This window comes from Trichosurus vulpecula, chromosome 3 (assembly GCF_011100635.1).
Source record: "Trichosurus vulpecula isolate mTriVul1 chromosome 3, mTriVul1.pri, whole genome shotgun sequence".
Taxonomy (NCBI): Eukaryota; Metazoa; Chordata; class Mammalia; order Diprotodontia; family Phalangeridae; genus Trichosurus; species Trichosurus vulpecula.
Genome location: NC_050575.1, coordinates 289,590,471 through 289,618,210, shown reverse-complemented (window position 1 = coordinate 289,618,210; position 27,740 = coordinate 289,590,471). Strand labels below are relative to the sequence as shown.

General features: G+C 44.7%; 1 protein-coding gene across 1 annotated transcript; it reads right to left on the bottom strand.

Moving 5' to 3' along the window:
* Nucleotides 1-387: 387 nt before the first annotated feature.
* On the bottom strand, nt 388-26,897 carry LOC118842502 (calsenilin-like). Its single transcript, XM_036749981.1, has 4 exons — nt 26,868-26,897; nt 25,066-25,140; nt 661-826; nt 388-413 (listed from the first exon to the last, which is right to left on the bottom strand). Exons 1-4 carry the CDS (start codon nt 26,880-26,882, stop codon nt 388-390), a joined length of 282 nt encoding a protein of 93 aa, XP_036605876.1. The 5' UTR covers nt 26,883-26,897.
* Nucleotides 26,898-27,740: the final 843 nt, after the last annotated feature.

Here is a 27,740-nt window from a genome sequence, read left to right as displayed (position 1 = left end):
GTTGTGGGGATCAGAGAAGGTAATAATTGTAAAGCACATAGCACAGTGCCCGGCACACAGTAAGTACTTCATAAACATTAGCTGTCATCATCATCACCATCTGTGCTCTTTCCGCTTTAAGCACCTAGAACTCTTAGCATTCCTAAAACACTTGTCATTTTCTGGGGCAGCTACAGGCATGTAGACAATACCTCTTATTGCAGCTCCCTCTCCTTTGTCTCACCTTCTCTACTAAACTGTGTGCTCGATGAGGGCAAGAACGGTGTCTTGCTCTTCTTCGTACTCTGCTAAGTGCTTGCTGAAAATGGATGGATGGATGGATGGATGGATGGATGGATGGATGGATGGATGAGGGGATACATGTACTTTCACAAGACACAGAAGAACTTAGCCCAACGGGAGGTCAGAGGAACCTAGAGATGGAAAGGGGCGTGTTTAGTTCAACTCCAACACTTCCAGACTTCCCAGCATCACACAGGTAGCAAATGACAGAGCCAGAATTTGAACCTGGGTCCTCCAGCTCCATATCCAGGGCTTTGTGAGTTCTTAGAAACTCCAGCCCAGATCTGGCCACAGAGACGGCCCTGGCAACCCCTTGGCCAGTCCCCAGACCCTCTATGCAAACAACCAGTCAGCCCTCCTCTCTGCCAGTCCCTTTACCTGACCCCTGTGGGGCAGCACTGGACAGGATCCACCTCACCAAACAGCACTTCATCAGGGCCTTTCGGGTCAGCCGAGGCTTCTGCCACTTGGTGGTCTCCTTCTTGCCCAGAGGGGTCTGGCTGGGGTCGCCCAGGAGGCTGCCATCTGTCTCCTTCATCTCTTCCTGAAGCAGAGATAAGCATCCCATTAGGAAAGACTCATCCGACTTTTGACCAAGTAGTGACCTTCCCCATCTAAGCTATTAGGGGGCCTCACAGGGCTAAGCTCCCTCTGAAACCTACTTGACCATCCTCACTTGTGAGTCATGGCATCAACTTTCTGATATCACGGTCCTCTTCAAGAAGGAAGGACCAACAACAACCGCCACCACCTGACCATCCATCTGACCAAAGAGAATCTCCAGGAATCACAGAAACTCAAGTCTCAAGCCCATTGAGTCCAACTCATGTAAAAACAAGAATTCCTCTCCAATCAGTCAGTCAAGCAGGCAACAAGCATTTATTAAGTACCCACTATATGCCAGGCGCTATGCTAAACACTCTACAACATCTCCAAAAAGAAGTGAATCACCCAGCCTCTGCTCAAAGACCTTCAGTGAATTCGGCTTATTCCCTCCTGAGGAGGTCCCTTCACTTTGGAAAAGCTCCAGGGGTAGGAGGTTTTCCATCCACCTACTCCCAACCTGCCCTTCTTTAGTTCCCACAACTGTTAGACCCTCTGGTTCTTAACCAGAACAAGTCTCAACCCTCCTCCTTATACATTCAAATACTTAAAGACAGCTGTCATAAGTCTTGGCTTCCCCCGGGCTAATTTTATTTTACAAATGAGAAAACAACCCCAGAGATGGAAAAGGGGATTCCCCAAGTCACACAGCATGACAGTGAGACTAGATATAGAAATCTCATCTTATTTTAGGTTTCACAGCAATAGATGATTGGGTATTAGAATTACCCTGGGATTCCAGCATACTACCCTATACAGCCAATCAACCAATCAATAACATTTATTTAGTGCCTACTATTGGCCAAGCACTATGCTAAAAACGGCAGATTCAGAAAGAGGCGAAATACAGCCCCTGCCCTCAAGGAGCTTACAGTCTAACGGGAGAGACAACATACAGGCAAATATATACAAAGCTAGCTCTATACGGATAAATTGAAAATAATTAACGGAGAGAAGGCATTGCAATTAAGGAAATTCCTCTCCCTTGCAGGTGGTCACTGACGGGTCAGGAAGCCTAAAATTTTACCAGGTAGCCTCTATTCCATTTCTGAAGAGGTCTCACCATTGGAAAGGTTTTCGTTCTATTGAGTCAAAGGCTGCTTCTCTGTAACGTCCACCTCCTGGTCCTAGTTTCGCCCCCTGAAGCCAAGCAGAATCAAACCAAGATGGCATCCACTTTGGGGGCTGCCACTTAGTCCTCTTGAGTCCTGGGGATCTTATAATCCACTAACCACTGCTATACCCCCACCCTACCCCATCTCCAGGATTCTTTCACCTAAACTATTCCTAGACCCCTATCTCCCCGCCCCGCCCCCGTTCTAGTGAGAAAGTGGAGACTCAGGAATTAGAAGAGACCTCAAAGCCTGCTTCTAATACATACTAGTTATGTGATCTATGCATATCATTTGAATTTGTTTCCTCGTCTATAAAATGGGTAACATATTGCCCGTAGCACCCACCCCACAGGGGCATCATGATTCACACACAAGACAATGTACTTTACCTACATTTGCTCTCACAAACCCTAAAATGATACACAAATGTCAGTTATTTGTTACTACTACGACTACGACTATGACTACTACTACTATTACTATTACTACTACTACCGGACCTAATCCAAGGAGGCTCTCCCTCCTCTCAGGATATTTACCCCATGTCAAAAAAACAGAATGGAATCATGAAAGTTCATGGGATTTTATACCTAGAAGGAACCATCTAGTTTAAGCTCCTCATTTTATATACGAGGAAAATAAGACCCAGAAATTTTATACCTGGAAGGGACCACCTAGTCCAGGGGTAGGGAACCATGTGGCCTTCTAGGTCCTTGGGTGCAGGCTTTTAAGTGAGTCCAAGTTTACAGAACAAATGCTTTTGTTAAGGGGATTTGTTCTGTGAAGTTTGGATTCAGTAAAGGGCCGCACTTGAGGACCTAGAGGGCCACATGTGGCCTCAAGGCTACAGGTTCCCCACCCTTGATCTAGTCTATGCTCCTCATTTTATAGATGAGGAAAATAAGATGCAGAAATGCAAATGACTCTCTCAAGGTCACAAAGACAGGCAGTAGCAAAGGCAGAACTTAAAATAAGGTTGTCTTCCTGACATCCCTGCTCTCCGTGGACCACCCAATCAAGGAGACTCCTTGAGATTCTGATGCCCCCTTCAGTCCCTAGCATGCAACCCCATTTCTGTGCTGCTTCAATTTCTCTGCCTTGATGGGATCTCAGAGTTGAATGGGACCCAGAGACCATCTAGTCCAACCCATACTTGCACAAGAATCCCACGTGGTGCCACGTCCAGCCTTTGCCTAAAGGCTTCTAAGGAGGGAGAGCTCACCACCTCCTGAGGCAGCCCAGGCCACTCTTGAATAGATCAAATTGTAAGGAAGTCCTAGAACCTCACAGTTAAGGACCTCTTGACATTTAACCCAACTGCTCAGGCTGTGATTCTTTCATCTATACCACTGAAATAGCCTCCTAATCATTCTTTATGCCTCCACTCTTTAACCCATCATAGTCTTACCAAAATAATCTTCCTAATGCAAGTCTGATCATGCCACTCCTCTGCTCAAATATCCTGGGTGGCTCCCTATTATTTATTAAATAAAATCCAAGCTCCTCAGCTTAATCTTCAAGGCCATACAAAATCTGGCTTCAACTTTCCAGTCTCACATCACATTACTCCAGCTAAACTGACCTGTTCATGGTTCCAAAAATATGCCATCCCATTCCCACCCCCCCATCCTCCCCTCCCCCACTGCCTCTTTTCTCTACTATTGCTCACAGCATCACCAACTCTAAGAATGCCCTCCTCCAACCAGATCACCACTCATTGAAATCCAGCCCATTCTCAAAGACGCAACTTCAATGCTGGTTCTCCTGTGAAGCCTCCCCTGATCCTCACCCCACTCCCTAATCAGAAACACATCTCTCCGTCTGGGAACGTTCGTGGCCCTTTGTATTTTTTCCGGGCACTCGTCAGAGCCTATTTTGTGCAGCTGCTATTTATGTACAGGTCCCATCTCTCTGAGCTCATGCTGGAGGAAGGTATTGATGTTTGAATTTCCCCAAGGCCCTGCAATACATTCAGCGCACGCAGTGACATTTACATAGGACTTAAATAAAGGTTTGAAAAAGCTCTTACATAAGTTTTCCCTTATATCCAGCCTAACTGCGTGTCTGCACACCTTCTACCCGCTGCTCCTGGTTCTATCCTCTGGAGCCAATACGGAACACACCTAATGCCTCTTCCTCATGATGAAAAATCTGAATGATAATTATGCCCTTTGCTACCTGCACTATCCCCCAAGCCTTCTCTTTTTCAGGCTAAACATTCCTAGTGCCCCCAGCTGATCTTCACCCTTCACCATCCTGGCTGTTCTCCTCTGCGTGCTCCCCGGTAATCAATGCCCCTCCTCCTACACTGCACCCAGAACTGAACACAATACTCAAGATGTCGTCTGACCAGGGCAGAATATACCAGGTCTATGCTCGCCCTAGTCCTGGACACTATTCGTCTCCTACGGAGCCTAAGAATTCATTTTCTTGCCTATTGGATCCCACTACTGACTCATAGGGAGGACCACCAAAATTCCCAGATCTTTTTGCAGGCAAACTGCTGCCTTAGGCATGCCTTCTGCTTGTTCTGTACCCCTCCGTTTTTTGTTGGTTTGTATCATTTCCCCCTCCTCCCAATGCCTTCTGTAATTCTGATCACTGTAGCAGAAACAAGACCTAGAAGATGGAGGAAGATCAGAGAGAACAATGAAAATGATCCAGAGTACTGATGGCAAAACTCAGAGAGAAGCCAAGGTACGCAAGGATCCTTGCAGACTGCCAAGGCTTAGAAAACCACAGACTGACATTATCTACAGTTCTAGTGAATTTTCATTTATTTTGTTAAATGGTTCCTAATGACATTTTAATCTGGTGAGGTAGTACTCTGGGGCAGCTAGGTGGTGAGCACTGGGACTCAAGTCAGGAAGACCTGCGTTCAAATCCAGACTAAGACACTTGCTAGCTGTATGACCCTGGGCAAGTCACTTAACCCTGTTTGCCTCCATTTCTCACCTGTAAAATGAATTAGAGAAGGAAATAGCAAACTACTCCAGTATCTTTGCCAAGAAAACCCCCAAATGACATCATGAAGAATTAGATGTGACTGAAAATGACTGAACCAAACCAAAAGACAGTACTCTAAGTGCTGCTGCTGAAATGCTGCCCGTAGGTGCCTGTTGAGTATTGGAGAAGGGCATGACACAAAGCAGGAATTCTTTGTTTCTGGACGAGTGCAGATCACAAAGATTTGGCTTTTTGAGTCTACAAGGTCTAAGCCAAAGGGCTTTAGGAATCACTAATTGAATTTTATATAATAATAGCTTATTTATATAGGGCTTCACAGTTACAGACATTGTCTCATTCATTCCCACAACAACCCTGTGAGGTTGTTATCCCCATTTCACAGCTTTGGAAACAGAGGCTGAGAGAGGGGGAGGGAGTTGCCTGAGATCACAGAGTGAGTAAGTGAGTCACTTACTTCTGAGTCACTTCATCTCTCTGCGCCCGTCTCCTTGTCTAAAACTTCAAGAGGCTGGATTATATGGTCCCTGAGGCCCCTTCAATCCAGGTGCCCCAGTGGCCTGAGCATCGGCCTTGGAGTCAGGAAGACTCCAGCCCAATCCTGCTTCAGGCAGCTATTAGTTGTGTGACTGTAGACAAATCACTTCACCTCCTCCAGCGTCGGTTCTTCATCGGTAAAATGAAAAGTGCTTTGCAAATGTTAAAGTGATACATAAAAGAAATCATCATCATCGTCATCATCATCGTCATCGTCATCATCTTTATTATTATTACTCCAGCTCTAAATCCTACGACCCTATTTGGATCGAGTCTGAAATTTTTAGCCTGGAATTCAATCTCTCCATTCAACCATATCATTCACTGCCCAGATCCACGGACCCTGAGCATCCCTCAAGGCATTTTTAGCCTTTCCTGTCTCTGGCAGTACTTTCCTCCCTGCTCTATACCCTGACCAGACTGACCACTGTAAATCTTTCCCTGACCTAGATTCCTATAATACCATAAATCTGACTACTAATCTTACATTGCTTTGCAGTGCCTCCTGTCTTGTTTTATTTCTTCTATTTTCATATGTGTGTGTGCTTCCTACTCAGTTATATTAGAATCCTCAGTATCAATATCAATAAACATTTATTAAGCACCTACTACGTACCAGGCACTGTGCTAAGAGCTGGAATCATGTAACTTTGGAACAGGCAGGCTCCTTAGTTCACTAGTTAAGTTGCTTTTCAGTTGTGTCATACTCTTTCTGACCCCATTTGGGACTTTCTTGGCAGAGATACTAGAGTGGTTTGTCATTTTCTTCTCCAGTTTATTTTACAGATGAGGGAACGAAGGCAAACAGGGTTAAGTGATTTGCCCAGGGTCACACAGCTAGTGAGTGTCTGGTGCTGAATCTGAACTCAGGAAGGAGAGTTTTTTTGATGCCAGGTTTATCCATTGCACCACCTAGCTGCCCCAAAATGTTGTTATTCAGTTGTATCTGACTTTTTTTTTACCCTATTTGAGGTTTTCTTGGCAAAGTTACTGGAATGGTTTGCCATTTCTTTCTCCAGCTCATTTTACAGATGAGCAAACAGGGTTAAGTGACTTGGCCAGGGTCCTACAGAGTCTGAAGCTAGATTTTGCACTTGGATCTTCCTGATTCCAGGTCCACCACTCTATCCACTGCACCACTGCACCATCCGGCAGGCACCTTACAGGTCTAATAGAGCTACCTAAAGTCCAAGCCCTTTCTACAATGCCTCAGTCACTAGCCTTCACTCGAAGACTTGCCGTGACATGGTTTCAAATCCCCTCCCTGTCCTGTTCACGCTCCTCTGAATATTCAGCGTTCTTCCTAGTATGTGGTATTCCGAACTGTGTACAATAATCCAGATGTAAACTGAGCAACACAGAACACAGCTGTACTAGCACTCTCCCAGTCCTGGCCTGACTGAATTTCTTAATGCAGCATGAAAATCACATTAGCCGTTTGGCTGCCACATCACGCAGCTGACATATCAAGCTTGCAGTTCAATAAAACCCCTAGATCTTTCTCATGCAGACTGCTGTCTAGGCCTCCCTCATCCTGTATGCTATAGTTGAATTCATAAATTTATGTGCAAGATTTTATATTTATCCCTTGTTCCTCCTAATTAAGATCGTTGGGGATCCCACTTCTGTTGTATGACGTAGAGCTTTTAAGAAGAACTTGAGGGATCCAAGTGTCATTTTCTTTACATCCCCCATAAGTGCTAGGCAGAAAATAGGATTCAGGAGATTTAGACTTGGAAAGTTTAGAGGTGAGTTAGCCTTTGGGGAGGAGACATTTGGAGGAAGGAACAACGTCCATTCAAGATCATCCCCCCACTCCCACTCTCGTCTCTCCTCCCCTAAGCCCTGTTATATTCAGAGGGAAACACTAAAGCCCAGAGACATTAAATGACCTTTAACCACTCATTTAGCATTTCCGTCAATCATTTAAAAACATGATTCTGAAAAGGGTCCCGTCAGCTTCACCAGACTGTCAAAGGGGTCCATGACACGCACGCAGAAGATGACATACAAGGTAAGAGGTAGCAGGTACTAGATCCAGTCCCTCATTCCAAATCTAAACTGGTTAGCTATAGATCAACAGAAGCATAGGACTGGGAAGGACTTTAAAATTAGCTCATCCAAACACCTCAGTTGATAGACAAGGCAAGCTAAGACTCAGAAAAGTTAAGTGATTTACCCAAGGTCACAAAACCATTAATAGCCGAGCCAGGATTGAGCCGATGTCAGATTCCAACTGTCCAAGTCACCATTTTGCTAAGATCAGCCCCGTCGATAATGATTGAAAGAGAAGCTTCTACAAATTAATATTTCCTAGACAAGGTCTCTGCAGGTGGGAAGGTGAGTGGAAAGGCAAGGACCAGTCAGAAAATATCCAAAGGACACAGCAGGTTGTAGCTCAATCCTTGTAATGAGCCTTTTCAAGACATCCAAACTGGAGCCCACTTACTCCCTAAAGGTAGGTAAGTGGCATAAGGGATAGAATGCCAGACCTGAATTCAAATCTGGCCTCGAACATTTGCTAGCTGTGTGACCCCAGAAGAGACACTTCATCTCTGTCTGCCTCAGTTTCCTTAGCTATAAAATAGGAATCATAATAACACCTACTTCCAGGGTTGTTGTGAGGATCAAATGAGATAATATTTGTAAAGTTCTCAGCACAGTGCCCAGCATACAGCAGGGGCTAAATAAATGCTTGTTACCTTCTCCTAGAGCAGTGGTTCTTAACCTGGGCAGTGGATAGATTTCAGGGGGTCTGTGACCTTGGATAGAGGGAAAACCCTACATCTTCATTTTAACTAATCTCTAATTTAGCATTCTCTTCAATTATTTAAAAAGATGACTCTGAAAAGGGGTCTATCAGCTTCACCAGACTGCCAAAGGAATCGACGACATACATACACACAAATGGTTAAGAATCCCTGCCCTAGAGGAAACAAGCAGCACTGGCCCTTCCATCATTCAGAGGCTTCAGTGTCTAAATGTTTAAGAGTCGACGCATGTCTGGTTAAAAGATGTTTTCATTCAAGGCTTTTTTTCAAGGTGTTTAGAGTAGGAAGCAACATTCAGGACAGGATTAATTTTTCTATGCTAAATATGCTAATTAGTTGAGGATTTCAAAACTTGAATAAGTCTGACAGGATAGAGATTAATTCAATTGTGGGAAATTCTGATGGGGAAACTGAGGTACACAATAGCAATCCACTAACTGTGGAATCTGAGTGGAAACGGACCCCAGGGATTATCTGCTTCATCCCATTGTCTGAATAGGGATCTTTTTCCATCATGTCTACCATGCCAATAAGGAGATAATTTGGGGGGAAACACCGAGAACCCCAAAAGCCTCAGCAGAGACAGGCCCCCCCAAAGGGATGGCCAAGATGCCTGCATCAGCTTATTCAAACCAAGGGGGTAAGGGGGAAGGGAAGAGGAGGAAGTGAATCATCTTCATGAATATTTGACACCTGTCTGTCTGGGAGATGATTTGGTGAGATGTCAGGAGCAGCCCAGAGAGGTGTGGAAACAGGAACTGCAGAGCCCCCTCCTCATTTTCTAAAGGGCTGTGTGGGGTCTAACGGGAAAAGCTTTGGATTTAGAGCTCCTGGGGTCGACTCTAGGCTGTCCTTGACAGCTTTAAAGCCTACAAAGCCCCTTCCTTACAGCCCTGTAAATCTGGCAGTGTTACATCATCAAGCCCATTTTATAGGTAAGGAAACTGAGGCTCAGAAAAATTCGACTCCAGCGCTACTTTCTTCAAGAGATTTTTCCACATTCCTCCTTTTGCAAGTGCCCTCTGCAATCACTTTGTATGGATTCTACATTTACTTAAATGGGAAAATACACACACACACACACACACACACACACACACACACAAATAAAACTAAGAGCAGGGACTATCTTTTGCCTTTCTTTGTATCCCCCCACACTTAGCACGGTGCCCGGCATGTAGTAAGGCTTTAATAAATGCTAGATGACTGACTGGCTGACTGACCATGTATATAGATTTATATCCCCATTGCCTACTACATCTCCCGGCCCTATAGTCAGTTTTTAATCAATGTTTGTTATCAGTTGATGTGTTTGTTCAATTAAATTGAATTGGAGTTCCAGAAAGGTTCTCTTTCCCTAAGGCCTGCCCTCACCATGAGTTCTTATCATCACAGAGAGAAGAAAGAGAGAGACAGAGAGAGAGAAAGGATGGAAGGAAGGAAAGAAGGAAGGAAGGAAGGAAGGTAATAAAAAATAAATGAAGGCATGAAGGAAGGAAGGTAGGTAGGTAGGTAGGTAGGTAGGTAATAAAGAATAAATGAGGGAAGGAAGGAAGGAAGGAAGGAAGGAAGGAAGGAAGGAAGGAAGGAAGGAAGGAAGGAAAGAAGGAAGGAAGGAAAGAAGGAAAGAAGGAAGGTAATAAAGAATAAATGAGGGCAGGAAGGAAGGAAGGAAGGTAGGTAGGTAGGTAATAAAGAATAAATGAGGGAAGGAAGGAAGAAAGGAAGGAAGGAAGGTAATAAAGAATAAATGAGGGAAGGAAGGAAGGAAGGAAAGAAAGAAACTAGCTAGAGATTTCCAAGTTCCATGGCCCACTTACTTCAAGCAACACTGGATGCAGCCCAAATCTGTGGCAACAAAGAAACACTATCCCCTGAAGCTTGCAGGCATGGGATTTGACCTGGTTCATGTTTTATAAGGACATTGCCCTGGTCATAATGGGTAGCAGGCTGGCACCTAGGAGATGTGATTATAGACTATAAACTGAGTCTCTAACAAACCCATCAGAACCAATAAAAAGAACAATAACAGCCGTATCTGGTGCTGCTGTAATACTTTAGTTGCAAAGCAATTTATAGACAATATATCAATTTAGCTTCACAACCTCCTAGCAAGGTCTACAGATATAAGCATCTGCATTTTACAGATGAAGAAACTGAAGGTCAGAGTAGTTAAAAAAAAACTTGCCAATGGGGACACAGGACTTCCTGGACTTAGTCCTCTGATTCAAGCTGCCTCTCCTACCAGGTCACACTGCTTCCCATCCATATGAGAATTTTCCCTTTTCTTCTGTGATGTGGTTGTAGATTTTTCTCAGGAGACAATGTACTTGCAACAGGACTGTTGTTCCAGCTCCAAACACTGTTGGAACTTGTTTTGGGAACTACTTTCAGAACCCAAAGAACATTCCTTTGTTTTCTCAAAAGTGGCCAAGCCTCCTCCTTGGCTGGTGGAACAAACCCAAGAGTCATCCAGAGACAATCTGGTGAATAAGGAGGGTGACTACAGAACAGATCATATGGTAGGTTCTCTTGCCTGGAAGAGGCTGATGATTTCAGCAAATTGTTAGCCAGGGGGACTCTCCCTCCCATCTGATGGCGGGGGTGGGATTGCTCATGTCTGGTGAAGATGGTGGGGCTTTACCTGTCTAATACTCTAGAGGATAAGTTGGTTTTCCCCCATGCAAGCTCCAAGAGTGAATTCCTGGAGGCCTAGAGAGCCAAGATGGGTAGAGAGCAAGGCCATGGGACTTCCATTACATTAAGCCAGATTTAGTCAATTTGGGAGTCTCCCAGTCTGTGCTAGACAGAATTTTTATGTGTACCTTCCATTTCCTGTGCCCTACTGTGACATTTCTGAGCATTTATTCTTTTTTTCCCTAGAGGTGAGGGAGTTAGTGTGCAAAATGAGACATACAGTGTTTGGAACTGCCAGTATGGGAATTGGTTTTTACCTGACTATGTATATTTGGCAGGAGAATTTTGCTTTTTCCAATGACTAGCTGATCTCTGGGTCCTTTCTAGCTCTAAATCCTATAATCCCATGAGCTCTAGAGCTCCAGTCCACAAAAAGGTAATGAGGCTGTCCAATAGAAGACGATGGATGGTCTTTTGGAATGCTCTCATTGTCAAGACGTCTTTCCTGACGTCAAGTCAAGACTGACCTCATTGCAACTTTTCCTATTGCTTGTGATCCTGCCTTCTAGGGTCAAACAGAACAAATCTGATCCCTTCTTCCCTGGATGGCCCTTCCAATATTTCAACACAACTATCATGTCTCCTCTTTTTCAGGTTAAGCATCTCCAGTTCCTTTAACTGACCGTCCTAGGATATGTACTCAAAGACATATCCTGGTCTCTTCTGGCAATTCATTTTCTTCTCTTTAAAATGACAGTTTCTTAACAATCGCGTGTTCAGATGGAATTTTATAATTTTCAAAGAACTTTCATATCTCTTCTTTAATTTGATTCTCACAACACCCTTGTGAGGGAGGGAGAGAGGGCAGGCAGATGTCATTATCTGAGTTTTACAGATGAGGAAACCAAGGCTTGGAGAACCAATGCAACGTTGACCAAGGTTACGTGGTGAGTGAGTGGCAGGCTAGGACCAACACTCTGGGCTTTTGGCTCTTAATTCACAGATCATTCACTGCTAGGGAAAGTGTGGAAAAAGCTGCGAATCCCTAGGAGAACCATATGGGAGGAACAGACCTTTCTGAACTGTTCTAGCTCTTTGGCATTTACTTTGCTATAGTGCCTCATATAAACCAAGTACCTTGATATCTTCACTTGTCACCTATTCTGCCCCAAATCCAAGAGAAGCAGTTTAATTTTCTCCCCCTTTCCCCCTCCCCTCCCAACCCTACCCAAGAGGTCTTTGAGCCTCAGTCCAGAGTCATGCTGGCAAAGCTGGGATTCAAATTCAGAGACTTAGTTCAGAAATTCCCAGAGCAAACTCCAAGCCAGGAGTTATTAACCTAGGATTCATGGCTTTTTATACCTATATATGTACATATGTATGTACACACACATACATACACTATATATAAATATACATATAACACACACATATAGTTTCTATATATACATATACATACATATATAGTTTTTGACAACTGAATTTTGATATGATTGGTTTCCTTTGCATGCCTATATATTTTATGATATGCATTTAAAACATTATCTGAGAAGAGGTCTACAGACTTTACCTGACTGCCAGAGGGGTCTACAACACAAGCAAGGTTAAGAAGCCCTCCTCTAGGCTGTTTCAGGACCAAAAGGACCCAAGGAGCTGCAGCCAAGAAGGAAAGGGAAGAGTCAAGGGCCAGGTTTTCTCTGGTCATCTTGGAAAGAAAGGCTTGGCACCTTGAGAGAGAACCTTAAGGAAGCAGCGGACGTAGGTGATGATTACGGAGCTGTCAGACTCACAATATGCTGGCCAACTCTCTGGTGAGGCCAGCGCCAGATTAAAGCTTAACAGGGAAATGTTTAACAAAATAAATAAAAGCACAATAGAACATAGGTAATGTTAATTCTGTGGTTTTCTAAATCAATATGCAGCCTGCAGGGAACAATTTCTATTTGAGTTTGACACCTTTTCTTTAAGAGAAAGGAAAGGTTGGAGAGCACCAAGACAAAGCTGGGGGTCATTGATTATAACTCACATCTCTTTGGGGGGAAGTCATGCAAAACATTTCCATATTGACCATGTTGCAAAAGAAAAGACAGACAAGAAAAAACAAGAAAAATAAAGTTTAAAAAGTATTTTGATCTGCATTCAGATTCTATCACCTCTTTCTCTGGAGGTGGAGAGCATTTTTCATCATGAGTCCTTCGGGATTGTCTTGGATAATTGTATTGCTGACAAGAGCTAAGTCATTCACAGTTGATCATCATATAATATTGCTGTTACTGTATACAATGTTCTCCTGGTTCTTCTCACTTCACCTTGCATCAGTTCATCTAAGTCTTAAACCATCCTCCTCATCATTTCTTATAACATAATAGTATTCCATCACAATCATATACTACAACTTTTTCAGTCCAATTAATGGACATCTCCTCAATATCCAATTCTTCGCCACCACAAAAAGGGTTTCTATAAATATTTTTTGTACATATGGGTCTTTTTCCTTTTTCTTTGCTCTTTTTGTAATACAGATTTAGTTGGTTGATTGGTTGGTTTTTGTCCTTCACATTATTGAAGAGGACCAAAATGATATCACTATGCTAGAGTCAAGTTTCAGTATGTCTGATTGTAGCTGACCAGACCCATACCAGACACTGAGGTCCATTCTCTAACTAAACTGCCAAGCATTCAAATTCTGCTTCAGAGAGCGCAACTACAATGGGCTGGCCACATTGTCTGAATGCAAAACATACGCTTGCCAAAAATACTATTTTATGGAGAACTCACACAGGGCAAGCGTTCCCATGGTGATCAGAAGAAGTGATAGAAGGACACTTTCAAGGTCTCTCTTAAGAACTTTGGAATTGATTTCGTGACATGGAAGACACTGGCACAGGACTGCCCAGCATGGCATGCCAACATCAGAGAAGGTGCTGTGCTCTGTGAGCAAACCAAAATTGAAACAGCTCAAAGGAAAAGCAGGATGCGCAAATTTAGAGAATCAACCCAAATGTTCACATGGACTATTTGTGCCTAACCTGTGGTAGGACAGATTTAGCAGTGGTATTGATGGATCAAAGGGTATGCACCTTTTTATAGCCCTTTGGGTATAGTTCCAAATTTCTCTCCAGAATAGTTAGATCAGTTCACAATTCCACCAACAGTGCATTAGGGTCTCAATTTTCCCAAATACCCTCCAACATTTTGTTATTTTCTTTTTCTGTCGTATTAGCCAGTTTGATAGATGTGAGGTGGTACCTCATAGTTGTTTTCATTTGCATTTCTCTAATCAATAGTGATTTAGAGCAATTTTTCACAAGACTATAGATAGCTTTGATTTCTTCTGAAAACTGCATGTTCACATCCTTTGACCATTTATTAATGGTCATTTGACTTGTATTCTGATGAATTTGACTCAATTCTCTATATATTTGAAAAATGAGGTCTTTATCAGAAAATTTTGCTGTAAAATTTTTCCCTGTTTTCTGCTTTCCCTTCTAATCTTGGCTACATTGGTTTTGTTTGTACAAAACCTTTTTAATTTAATGTAATCAAAATTATCCATTTTATATCCCATGATTCTCTCAACTTCTTGTTTAGTCATAAGTTCTTCCCTTGTCCATAGATCTGACAGGTAAAATTTTCCATGCTCTCCTAATTTGCTTCTATCACCCTTCATGCCTAAATCACATCATAACTTACATCTTCACAGCCCTTTAAGGTTGACAAAATGCCTCACCCTATCCCAGTGAGGCAGGACTTTGTGTATCTATTATTACTGCTTTTGTAGGTGAGAAAATTGAAGGTCTGAGAAGCTGACTTAGCACAGTGCTTGGCACATAATAAGTGCTTAATAAATGTTTATTGATTGATGGAGTGAAATGACTTGGTGATAATGACACAGCTAGTAAGTACCTGGGACAGGATTTGAACCCTGGTTTCCTGATTCCTAGGTTTTCACTATGCCAGGTTGCCTCTCTCATGGAAGGAGGCTGGAGACAGTGAGAACTCATGGCTTCTATAAACATGGTAAGATTCCCATGATGCCAGCCCACTGGACAGGATTTCAAAGGGTGTATGCCACTGTGGTTCCTTTTCTCTACCATCTAAGAAAGTGCTAACAGTTTAGGTACTTCCAAGATGCCCCGAGTCAAAGCCCAACAGCCCTAGAGAAAGCACTATTGTATAAAGATCAGGCATGGGCATCACTCCACCCTAGGCACTGTTGATTGGCACCCTCGAACTCCTTTAGAGAATCCTGGCTGGGTTTCTGGAAGAGGGAGGAGGCAGAGATAAGACGGGGAAATCAGTGAGTTTTAACGTTTAGGCTTCAAAGCCTGAGAATGGAGGTCATTAGAGGAGACTAAGAGGGCTGGGCTTGGAGAAAAGAGGTGAGAGAACAAAGCTGAGACGTAATGCATCGGCTTCTCTCTGGGCACTGAGGCTTTGAGGTGACAGCGACCTCAGAGAACTCAGCTCCGCCCAACCCTAACAGAGCTGACTGATGTCTCCTTGAACAGGTGCATCTGTCAGCTGTGATCAGCCCACGTCTGTGAATACTGAGCAGCCACATGATGGTGGAGGGAACAAAAGGGAACTGTAGGGAAGCGGGGAGCAGGGGGAGAAGCCTGGGAGGAGGAGGGGGGGAAAAGAGAGAGGCTGAAATAAGCCAGAAGAAAGGGGAGGGGCTGGCTGCAGGTGGCACCCAAATTAGGTGAAACAAGTCCTTTCATAGGCTACTGGAGGAAAGTAGAGAGGTACAGTCTGGACCAAACTGCCCTGGTTTTCCTAGTACTGCCTGAATCTTGGACTTGTCCTACCTCCTGCAGTTCTATGTTAGGGCTCCCTCTCCCCTACTCTAGCGTACCTGAACTGCAAGACTCGGGGTGATAATATGAATAGGGCCCCAGAAATAGTAAAGATTATGTGAAAACTTGGGCACAGGCTGTGGGGTGGTGAACTCCCAAAGAGGGCCCCCTGAGAGGGTGCAACAGAAAGAATTCTATATTTAGAGTCAGAAGGCTGGGGTGCAAATCCCAGTTCTGATAGTTGCAACCTGGGTAACCTTGGATCCATTATTCTACCTGTCTGGGCCTCAGTTTCTCCATCTGTAAAAATAAAGGGTTATATTAGATAACCACTCCCCCTTCAGCTCTAAATCTATGACCGTGTGATTTCCAAATGGGACAGTGTCCCCGATTGCTCCGTTGTCGTTACGCCCTGCGAGCTGGCTTCCCCTTTTGTATTTTCCACCATCTACCATCTCGTCTCCTTATGCTGGAACAGCTGTCCTTGGGCAGACTCTCTGCCCTTTCTGTCTGATCTATCTCCTCTCTCCCTCAACCCCACACAGCGAATGTCTCATTCCCTTCTCCCTGGAGCCCTTCTCCTTGTCTCCCTCTCTGACAAACAGGCTGTCCTTGAGACAGATGGGTTGTGGGAAGCAGTGTGAGCCAATCCCTAGAGGGTTGGAGAGCCAGAAAGCAGCTGGAGGGGCTTATCAGCTCCGTGGCCTGGGCTGACCTCTGAGTCTCTGTTCCTGGCTAAATGCCCCTCATGCTATATGCCCTGGGCATTTTGATGGCTCCCTGTGCGGTGGAAGAGTCTTTTTCAAAGCTTCATGTGGGAGGGGTACTGTGGGGAGAGAGCTGGACTAGAAGGCAAGAGTCTTGGATCCTATTCCTGTTTCTGCCCCTAGCTTAGTAAACTTCTGCTTTGTCACCTCGTCTCTCTGGCTCTTACTTTTCTCATTGGTAAGAGAAGAGATTCAGATCTTTAAACTCCCTCTCAGATGTATACTCTAGTCTAGGCCAAATGGGAAACATTTCCTCTTAGCTGATTTCATTTTGAGTGCATGCTATGGGGATGTGGCACTGACCTTTAGTAATAACCTCTACTAGAGGATGGACCCACGACCTTTCCTGAATCATGGTGGTAGGCAGAGAGGGAGGGGAGAGGAGTGGGAATAGGGAGAGAATTACATTTTTATAGCTAAGATGGATGGCAGCCAGTATGACATTGCTTGAGGAGTCCAAAGGCTGGCCTGCCCACAAATCTCTTCCTCTGATGGCCTATCCTAACCCCTTCTCCCTTCTCCCTTCTCTCTCCTCCCTTCTCTCTCCTGCCTCTCCATTAGAGCTATTTCTTCGGCTTCAAGGCATTGAAGGGTCCCCTTCAGTTGCAATTTCCTCATATCTAACACAGGCCATCAATAGTCGTTAACACCTGAGCAGGAATTAGGTTACCCTGAACGAGCCAAGAGGAAGAACAGGGAGTAGGACAGCTCACAGCACAGGTAAGTTTTATGAGGCAAGACCACAGAGCATCACAGCTGGAAGGAATCTTATCTAAGCTCTTCATTTCATAGACAAAAAATTTCCCTCAGAAAGGGAAATTATCCAAGGCCACACAGCTCATTAGTGACCAAGCCGGGTATCAAACCTAGGTGTCCTGGCTTTTTCCATTGGAGCACTCTTAGGGAAAGGAGGGAGGACACTCAAGGTGGGCCACCTGGAGGGATGGGATGGCCCCTGAAAGAAAGTGGGACTGAAAACAAGCTCATAGTTTGTCACTGGCCAGCTATTTGTGGGTATGTGAATATATGAGAGTATATTGGAGGGGGGGCGGTTTAATGAAGTACTGAGTCTCTAAAAAGCTTCTTCGTCCTAAATCCCCAAGTCCCGCACATTGCAGACACCCACGACTACTTCCTGCCATCTGTCCCAAGTAATGGAAATAGACAGTGAGGAGTGAGAGTGTGGGGGGGTGTCTTTACAGCTAACAGAATGCTGCCTGCCTCCCAGATCCTGGCACAGCCACCTGCTGCCCAGGAGAAGGAGAGACTGTGCCTAGATGCCAAGATTAGGGGTAGGTAGGGTAACATACCCAGTACAGAACCAGCATGTAGGGTGTGGCTGCTTTATAATGTCACTTTTTACAAATGACTACATTATTCATGACAAAAAAAATAATCTACACTTCATGATTTGTGTTTTAGGATCCTAAGGTTTAGAGCTGGCAGAGATTTGAGAGATTAGTCCAAACCCATCATCTGACATATGAAGAAACTGAGTCATGCAGAGTGAGGATCTGAACCCAGGTACCCTGACTCCACACCCATTGCTCAGTTCAGTTCCACTTATACCACGGCATCCTGGGATGTGTTGAGGATGTCAAAGGGAAGGGTCAGAGCCTCCCATCAATGGATCAACAAACATTTTAATAAGTACCTACTATGTGCCAGATGCTATACTAGGTGCTAGCTACAGAAAGACAAAAAAAAAAATGAAACTGTCCCTGCCTTTAACAATAATAGCTACCATTTATATAGCGTTGTAATGTTTGGAAAGCACTTTCCACTTCTATGTACTATACATTATTTGATGTTACGATAGTCCTGGGAGGAAGGTACTATCGTTTTGTGGAGGAGGTCACTAAGGTTGAGAGATTGAGTTGCCCAATGTCACACAATTAGTAAGTGTCCATGGCAGGATTTGAACTCACGACTGTGAGTCTAGCACCCTGTCCACTACACCACCTAACTGCCTCAAGAAACTTATATTCTAGTGGGAATGATAATGATAAGAGTAACAATAGTTAGCATTTACATAGTACTTTAAGGGTTACAAAGTTCTTTATGTTTGCTGTCTTATTTAAGATAGAGGCTATTGTTATATTCATTCATTTTTACAGATGAGAAACTGAGACACACAGAAGTTAAGTGACTTGCCCAAGACTACCCAGCTAGTGATTATCTGAAGCTGTTTTGAACTCAGGTCTTCCTAACTGCAAGACCAGCGCTCTATCTACAGCATCCTCTAATAGATGATAATACACAGGGGTGCAATTTTTAATCTTGTCTAGGGCATACACGTGTCACATTCTTGTTCAGAGGTGATCCTTTCCTTACTGACAAGCTCTTCGTGTCCAGGTATGGCATGGCCCAGAGGCACCAGCTCTGATTTTGTGGAGAAAACTTAGAGGACGATGATCTGAGCAGAGTCATGATTGGTACAGAGTGAATAGGACTTTGGCCGGCAGCACCAACTTCTTGGGTGGGGCTTCTTCTCCAGGGGGTAGCACATACTTCCTCATGGTGACCACTATCCCAGCACTTCGCTTTATAACCCTCCACTGGCCCACACTGTCATGTGGGGCAGCTATCCCCAGGATCCCATCACTTGACATCCCTTTCTTGGGGCCCACCTGCTCCCTAACCTTTTTGGCAGCAATAGCTGTATTCTCTGGGGGCCCCCTCTCCTGCTGTGATTGCATCTGTGGTTAGCCTATACTCTTTGCTATTGCTGCTGGGCACCCCTAACCTGCTCCAAAATTTTTTTTGTTCCAATCAGTCCAGCATAAGCTGGAATTACAAAGCAGAAAGGGTAGGAGCATTCAGCAAATTAGCACGAATTGTGAATTAGTGTGGTAGAAAGCTGGGGGCGGGGTGTAGCTAGAGAGGGCAGCTAGATGGCAGTGGGTAGAATGCTGGGCCTGAAGTCAGGGAGACTCATCTTCCTGAGTTCAAATCTGGCCTCAGACACTTACTAGCTGGGTGACCCTAAGCAAGTCACTTAACCCTGTTTGCCTCAGTTTCCTCATCTGTAAAATGAGCCAAAGAAGGAAATGGCAAACTACTCCGGTATCTTTGTCAAGAAAACCCCAAGTGGGGTCATGGACAATTGGACACAACCGAATCTACTGAACATGAACTGTGGTGGAGAGAAGATGGAAATGTTCTTTCCTTCATACTGAATGGAAAGTTGGTACAGTAATAATACACATCTAAATATCTCTTTAAGAACCCTCAAGGTAGGTACTGTTAAAATCTCCATTTTACAGTTAAGGAAACTGAGGCAAATAGAGGGTCAGTGACTTGCCCAAGGTAACATATCTGGTAAGTGTCTGAGATCAGATTTGAACTCAGGTCTTCCTGACTCCAGGTCCAGTGTCCTATGGCACTGACTCGGGCTTACCTCCCTAGGTCAGCTCTATAGACTGGATTCTAACTCTTACTTTGGCACTGAGGAAGGGCAGGTCTGTCTTCCTGAAGTCACTTCCAAAGGTCCAGGGACATGCCCCAAACTTTCTATTTTCTCTTAATAACCTATCTTAGCCCTTTCATCTCAATCAAACAAACGTTAGTTAAACGGTTATGTGCTAAGATCCAGCCCTGTACTAGGTACTAGGGTTACAGAGATAAAAATCTAAGTCCTTTGAAAAGAGCTTACATTCAGTTGGGGTGGGGTGTACAACATGTGCACAGGCAAGTAAATATAAAGAAATACAAAGTAATCGGGAGAGGGAAAGACCCCAAAAGGAGGAATGAGAGGAAGTATCAGCAAAGGAAGTGGCACCTGAGCTATGATTTGAGGGGAGATAGGGATTCTAAGACAGGGAGGTGAGGAGGAAATGCCTTCCAAACATGGAGGACAGTCTCTATAAACCCAAACTGACCAATTCAGAAACAGAGTCTTTGTTAGACACTTTGGCTTTTGCAGTGGTGCATCTGATTTCTGGATCCAGTATTGATCATTGCATTTATTCTGGGTTCATTTGCCTTTCTGTTTGTTTGGTTTTTTTTTTTTATGTTGTTCTCCTGGTTCTGTTTACTTTACCCTGAATCAGTTCATGCAAATCTTCCCATATTTTGGTGACCTCACACTAATTTTTTTCTTACAGCACAATAATATTCCACTACATTCATATGCCACATTTTGTTCAACCACTCTTCCCTCAATGGGCACTCATTTTGCTCCCAGTTTTCCCTTACTTCAAATAGTTACAATTAATATTTTGGTATATATGGGCTTGGTTTTTTACTTCCTTATGGAACACAGCTGGATCAAAGAATATGAATTATTTGGTGGAGCACACACACCTGCTCTGGGCTCTTCTCACAACTTGTTCTCACACTCCTGAGTTGGATTCCCACAGGGGTGACTACTGTCGTGCTTTAGGGAGATACCTTAGGGAGTACTCACCTCTAAAACTATAGCTCATGAGCCCCTACTGGTGTGCTTCTCATTAAAAACCACTAGTCATAATTAGTTCTTAGCAGAGGCATTTACTAAAATAACATAGAAAGAAAAATAGCTACAAAATCTCCCCATAAAATTGCATGTACTCTCCACACATACACAATATCTCTGCGTTGAAAGGGCAGGCACAAACAAAGTATAACAAAAGTGAGGCACTTGTGTCTGGAATACATGTGCAAAGACAATGGACCACTTCAGAACTTCAAGTCTTAGCTATCTTTTTTGTCTTTGTGCAGTCTTCTCTATGGCCTGATTCCCACTTGCTTTCTTTTGTGTACATAAAGGGTCATGCTGCTTGAATCTGCTTCCTCCTCTGGGGGACTATATGTGCTTCTGATCCCTCAACTAGGTCTTGAACTTGTGCAGACTTACTCTCCAAATGTTAGATGGGAAGTCTGTTTCTGGGTAAGTACATATGCTGCTATGTGGCATGCCTAAAAGGGTGGAGGAAAAATAGAAACCCCTTCCCCTACCAGCAGTCATCCTATAATTGCCCCTAGCCTTGGCTGCTTCCACCAACTCAAGCTGCCCTTTAAAGGGGTCCCGGGGTTTGTGTGTCCATTTTCATCTGCCAATGGGATTGACCCTTCTGATTCACTCTGGAAAAGGTGATCACACCTCATAAAGGGATTAGATTCATCCTTTCCTTCCTTTAGCACCTCATTAACACCTTATGATTACATTCTGGGTTTCCTGGGTGGATAAAAGATCAACTCCGCTACGTTTAATTCCAATTGTCTTTCCCAATGGCTACACCAGTTCACAGCTCCAGCAACAGACTATTAGTGAGCCTGCCTTCCCACCACCCTTCCAGCATGAACTGTTTCCATCTTTCATCATCTTTGCCAAGTTTATGGGTGGGAGGTGACATCTCAAAGTTGTTTTAATTTGCATTTCTCATATTATTAGTGATTTAAAGCATTTTCCCATATGGTTAGTGATAGTTTGGGTGTCTGCTTTTGAAAACTGTTCGTATCCTTTGGACACTAGATTTATTTATATACACACAGAGAGAGGAGGTGTGACTAGAAAGTGATGAGACTTTTTTAAAAAGTCATCAAAATGCTTGTCTACCAAGGCACACAGTGACTAGGATATCTTCTGCAGAGGGAGTTCCCATACCAGTGAAATTAAGGGTCCTTATATCTTGGGGGGTGGAGGTGGGCTAGAAATCTGCCTCTTGAGATGACAAATATCTGATTTCTTCCACCTTGAAGATTGCCTGAAGATCAGAAAAGTTCATCAGTAGGCATCTATTAAGCACCTACTATGTGCAAAGCACTGTACTAGGCCCTGGGGACACAAAATACATAGCATGAAAAGTGACTCTAAATTACTTTAGTTAGCAGCACCCCTTCTGAGCACCTAGGAACACCTTCTCCCCCTACTTTCCACCCAATCTAAATCCTTCCCATCCTTCAAGGCTTAGCTCAATTCCCCATCTTTTCTGTGAAATTTCTCCTACAATCCCAGGTGGGAAAATCTCCTCCCCTCTCTTTGAACACCTTTAGCAGTCATTTAGTAGGGAAAGGCAGGGAGGGACCTTGAACTAGGAACCTCAGAAAACTTAGGTTTAAGTTATGATCTTGCCACTGATGAGCTGTATGACCTTGGGTGAATCACTATGTCACTTTATCCCACCCTGAGCCTCAGTTTCCACATCTACTAAAATCAGGATAATATTTATATTACCTAGCCTGTTATGAAGAAGTATAGCATAAACTCCCACTTTGTGGGAGGCAGTAGAGTGAAGTGTTTTCATAGTATTTGGAGTCTGAGCACCTTTGTCCAGATCCCAGCTCTAACTGTGAGACCTCAGGCTTCACATCTTAACTTCTCTAGGTCCGAATTTTCTCCTCTGTAAATTGACAAGCTGGGATCCCTAATTTCCCTTCCAGATCTACATCCCATAGCGCCTCCTGACAAAACAAACTGGAATCTACAAAAATATTAAAAGAACTAGAGAAAAACTTCCAGAGAACTGGATAGATACTCATAGGTTGAAGTCATAATCAGTACCATTGGAGTGATCACCCACAAATCAATGAAATCAGAGATCCAATTAAATATTTCTACTGCTCTGGTGCCTAGTGCAAGGCTGGCATGTAGTAGTATTTCAATAAATACTTCTTGACTGATTTCAATAGGGCTCCTAAACCTTTGTTAAATGCAAAAACAAAAGAACAGTGACAAAAAAACCAATCCAGTACTGCCTTCCTTTCATGTTCCACCTTCCTACAATGCAGAGCATGCTTGGGCAGTGTCTGCCCGTGAGCTTCTAATCTCTGAAACATATAAACATTTAACCTAGTTTTTGGCTGCCTCCTCTCCTTAGGAGGCTGGGTTGAAGGCTTCTAGCTGATTCCAGCATCAGAAGATTCAGTCACTAGGTGAGCAGAGTACTTGCCCAAACCAGTGCTCCCACCTGTCCATGGTGCCCCACCCACTGCATCACCTCCTCTCCACCCCAGACACATACACACACGACTGCCTGATTCCAAGCAAAAGGGAGTGCTCATTCCTAGCCTCATTCTTTCCACCCCATGAATCAAAAGCCTGGGATCCTCCTCTTCATAAGATGGGTGAGGCAAGGGCTTGTGACAGATTATGCCAAGGTGTATCCCAGCCCTAAATTTATAAAGGACAGGTAACTATGCCATACTAGTTTCCCTCAAAGCTTTGTCTAGATCAAGAAGTCTGCAAATCAGACACTTTCCCTCCCTTTTAGAAGCTTTGAAAACTGGCTTTCCTTAGTAGGAAAGAGCTGGCTGGCCCCAACCTCCCTTTAGAGCTCTTCCCTCTCACTACACCCCTTGAGCTCTAATCAGACTGAACTTGTTCACCAAAGAAGCCAGAACTCCCTCTCTGTTCAAATACCATTCCCTCTTCCCATCTGCCTAGTTCTGTGGATATCTTGCCCATCCTTCAAATCCCAGTTCAAAATTTCCACAAAGAACTACTATTACCACTTCTTTCCCAACCTTCACCCAGAGCAGGGCATTGAGGCCAGGATCTTTGCTGAGGATTCAAATGTCACCTGTCCTATGAAGCTGCCACCACTTATTCCCCCCAGTCAGAATTAACCTCTCTCATATCTGGGATCTCAGAGCACTTAGTTGGCAAGTCTCTCAATGCACCTTCACATTCCAAGTGGCATTACAGTTAGTTATGTACAAATACTAGCCCATAAGCTCCTAAAGGGCAGAAATGAGGCCCCAAACCATGCCCTGGACAGATTAAGTGCCCTATAAATGTTTGATGAATTGAGTTGAATGAGGGGGTGGGTTGGAAGGAAGCTAGGTGGCTAGTAGAAAAAGTGACAGGCCTGGAGTCAGGAAGACTCATCTTCCCAAGTTTAAATCTAGCTTCAGACACATACTAGTTGTGCAACCTTGGGTAAGTCATTTAACCCTATTTGCCTCAAGCTATTCATCTGTAAAATGAGCTGGAGAAGGAAATGGCAAACCACTCTGTTATCTTTGCCAAGAAAACCCCAAATGGGGTAACAAAGAGTCATATACCACTGAAAATGACAACAATGAGGAGGTAGCTAAGGAGGTGATGGGGAGGCACCAGGTGAATTCTAAAATGTCACCCTTACTCTCACCCCCAGGGAAAGGAGCAGGTAGATGGGTCCAACATCCAGCCCTCGGAAAGCAGATGTCCTGGAAGCATTGTCTGAGAAGAAAGCAAGGAGTAGGGGATGGGAGGCGGGTGCCCCAAAGATGATCAGGAAGTGGGGGAGGAGACAGAGAGCCAACATGAAGAGGAAGCTCTGGGTGTCCCCGAGGACCAGGGCAGAGCCTTCCCCCCAGCCTCGGTTCCATGGCGGTTCTGTGGCACCTGGTCACAGCCAAGTTTCCAGCACTGCCTCTTCCAAGCCCTGATGCCTCCTGGAGGAGATTGATAAGGAGCTCCAGAGAGAGACCCCTCCTTCTTTTCCTCGAGCTCCTCCCAGCCCTAACTCCAGGCGCGGAGAAAGCAGAAGAGGGAGGGTGAAAGTTTCCTCCTCCTTCTACCTTCCCCCAACCCCTTTCGCGGTTAGGCATTACCCCACCCCCCCAAGTCAACCCCTGCCCCTCCCTCCTGTCCCCTCCCCTTCCAGCCAGATGGGGCCAGTCTTACCTGCAGGGTGGGTGAGGCCGAGGAGGTATCAGTAGAACACGGCAGGTGAAGCTGTCGAAGCGAAGTCTGATGTAGCTGAGGGAACAATGGGTTGAGCTGGATTCTCCTCCCATGTTCCCAGCCCAGCCTCTCCAGAGCCTCGGTTAACCCCTCCCTGCCTAGTGGGCTATTGGCCACCAACCACCCTTTTACTGCATCTCTCCTTATTCCTCCCCCCACTCATTTAGAGGACTGCTCCCCCCACCCCCGCCCGCCCTTTCTCTCAGACCACCAGCAGCTCACAGACTCTGGCTTAACTCTTTCGTTCTCTCTTGTCCTTTTAGGTTCATTTCAACTTTAGATCCTGAGCTCCACCTCCACCCCTATTGCTTTCAACCTGGCGGTTCCGCAGGGTCCCCGTCTTATGGTCCCTTCCACATCCTCCCTTCTTCCTCCTCTGCCTTTCTAACCCAGCTGAATTTTTAGGGCTCTCTGTCTTCACTGGCCCTTTGTTTGCCACTCGGACCTGAACTTTCTGAGTCTTGGAGGTCTGGAAGGGACGTTGAGAATGGTCCTGTTAAGGTTCCATGAAAGAGACTCAGCCTAGTTTTCCCAGGTGTTCATTTGGGTCTCCATTAACAGGACCCGTCTTTATCACCTCAGCCCTGTGCTCATAAATCCTCGGATTTCTCATTTGTCCCTAGTTTATGCCAAACCATACCTATATCTCCCAACATTGAGGGCCTCTACTTTTAACCCTTGATCTCAACATAAGCCTAAAACCTGAGCCCATTTAAGAATTGCGGTTTGTGTTCTTCAAAAAAAGGCCAATGGGCTGTAATGGAAAGCTCCCTAAAAAAGATTTGGATTCTGGACCTGGCTCTGACACTGATTAGTGCATGATTTTGGGGAAATCTCTTAACCTCTCTGCACCTCAGTTTCTCCCTCTGTAAAATGAGGAATTATGGCTAAATAAATTCTAAAGTCTTTTTTAGCTCTAATATTCTATTCCCATTTCCTTGAAGGAAAAGGGAAAGCAGAAAAAATTACCCTCCTCATTACCTCTACTAAGTCCCCATAGAGGGGGTCTTCAGTCCCTACAGAACAAAGGTGTATAAGAACGTAGAGACCCCAAACTGTTCTCCAAAGTTGCCAAATGTGTGTGGCCAAACTGTCCCAGAAAATAGTACTTCCCAAATCCTGGAGAAAACTTTTTTTCTCCCTCCTCTATGCCTGGCAGTAGATCTTTCGCCAGACAAACACTTTCAGTGACCTCCCAGTGTTTTTTTCCCATAGCTTTGCCTCTTTATGAATTGTGAGGACACTGAGTGACCCCCCCCAGTTTTTATCTGAGTCTTATAGCCCAATATGCCTGGTCCCAGACCCTGAAACGATCAAGGCTCGCAAGGAGCCTCAGAAGAACACAAGAATCTGTCATGTCTTGCCTGAAATTATGCCTGCAACCTTCTGTTCCCCCCAGCCCCAGAGTCTCAAAAAGATTAGAAAGCTTATCCCTCCCCCACCCCACCCCCCAAAAAAAATCCCTGGCCCCAGAATAATGCCCTGAAAACCCAGAAAGAAGCCATGTTTCCAGCCCCCTGTCAATTCAGAGACCCAAAGCAAAAGATGCTACAGAATCATGAAATATTACTTCCCTCTCATCTCTAGCCAGGCAGGGATGGATGTCAAAAGTAGGGGGCCAAGTCACACAGGGGGCACTGACAGAGAGGGTCTGCACAAGCAGCTGCTGGAATCTCTTCTTTCCCAATGCAGGTCACCCAGGGAACCCTCCACCTTGACCCTAAGGAAAAGAAACAACACACCTTTGCTCGCTGCATCTCCCTGGCTGATGGAAGCCTTGTTGCCTAGGACGCTCTTGGAACAGATGATAAAGCTCTGGAGCTGGCGCTCGAGAACATTGGGACAGCCACGGGCCCACTTGGCAGCAGCATCATGTTTGCTTGGACTGAGACGTGATTTTAATTTGCATCTCTCCCCGACCCCCCCCCCCTCCCCTACTCCTCCCTCTCTCCCTCTATCTCCTCAGTGATCTCTCTTCTCTCCCTCTCTCTCTCTCTCTCTTCTTTCTCATCCTTTTTCTCTTTTTTCTCTCCTTCTTTCCCTCTTTCCTCCCACCTTTTGTCCTTTCCATTACCTGTTTTTTCCTTTTCCTTCTCTTTTCCTCTCTTTTCTCCCCTCTCCCCACCCTCTCCTCTCTCTCTCTCTCTCTCTCTCCCTCCCATCTCTCTTTCATTTCCTCACCCATTCTCTCTCCTCCTTCCCTCTTTCCCTCCCTTTCCATCTTCTCTTCAGATCCTCATCTCTCTGTCTCTTCTGTTATCCATTTTCTCTCTCTTTCCCTCTTTCCTTCATCCTCCCACTCCTGTAACTCAACCTTGCTCCCTACCTCTCTCCCCCATCCTCCGCTCTGGTCTGAATGGTAAGATGAGAGTATTTGTAATGGTGCCCTGCTTCCTTCTCAGGGTGTTTGCCCTTTTTTCCCACATCACCCCCTCCTGCTCAGTCAGTGCATTTCCTGGGGAGCTGCTGCTTGGCCTCTACTCTGGGGTGCAACCCCAAGGCTAGGGTCCTGCTGAGGCCAACTGGTTTGGGTAATGAGCCAAAGGGACTGAGTTATGAGCATGTCCAGGTTATCATCATTTTAATTTAGTGTAGCTGACCTAAAAAAAAAAAGG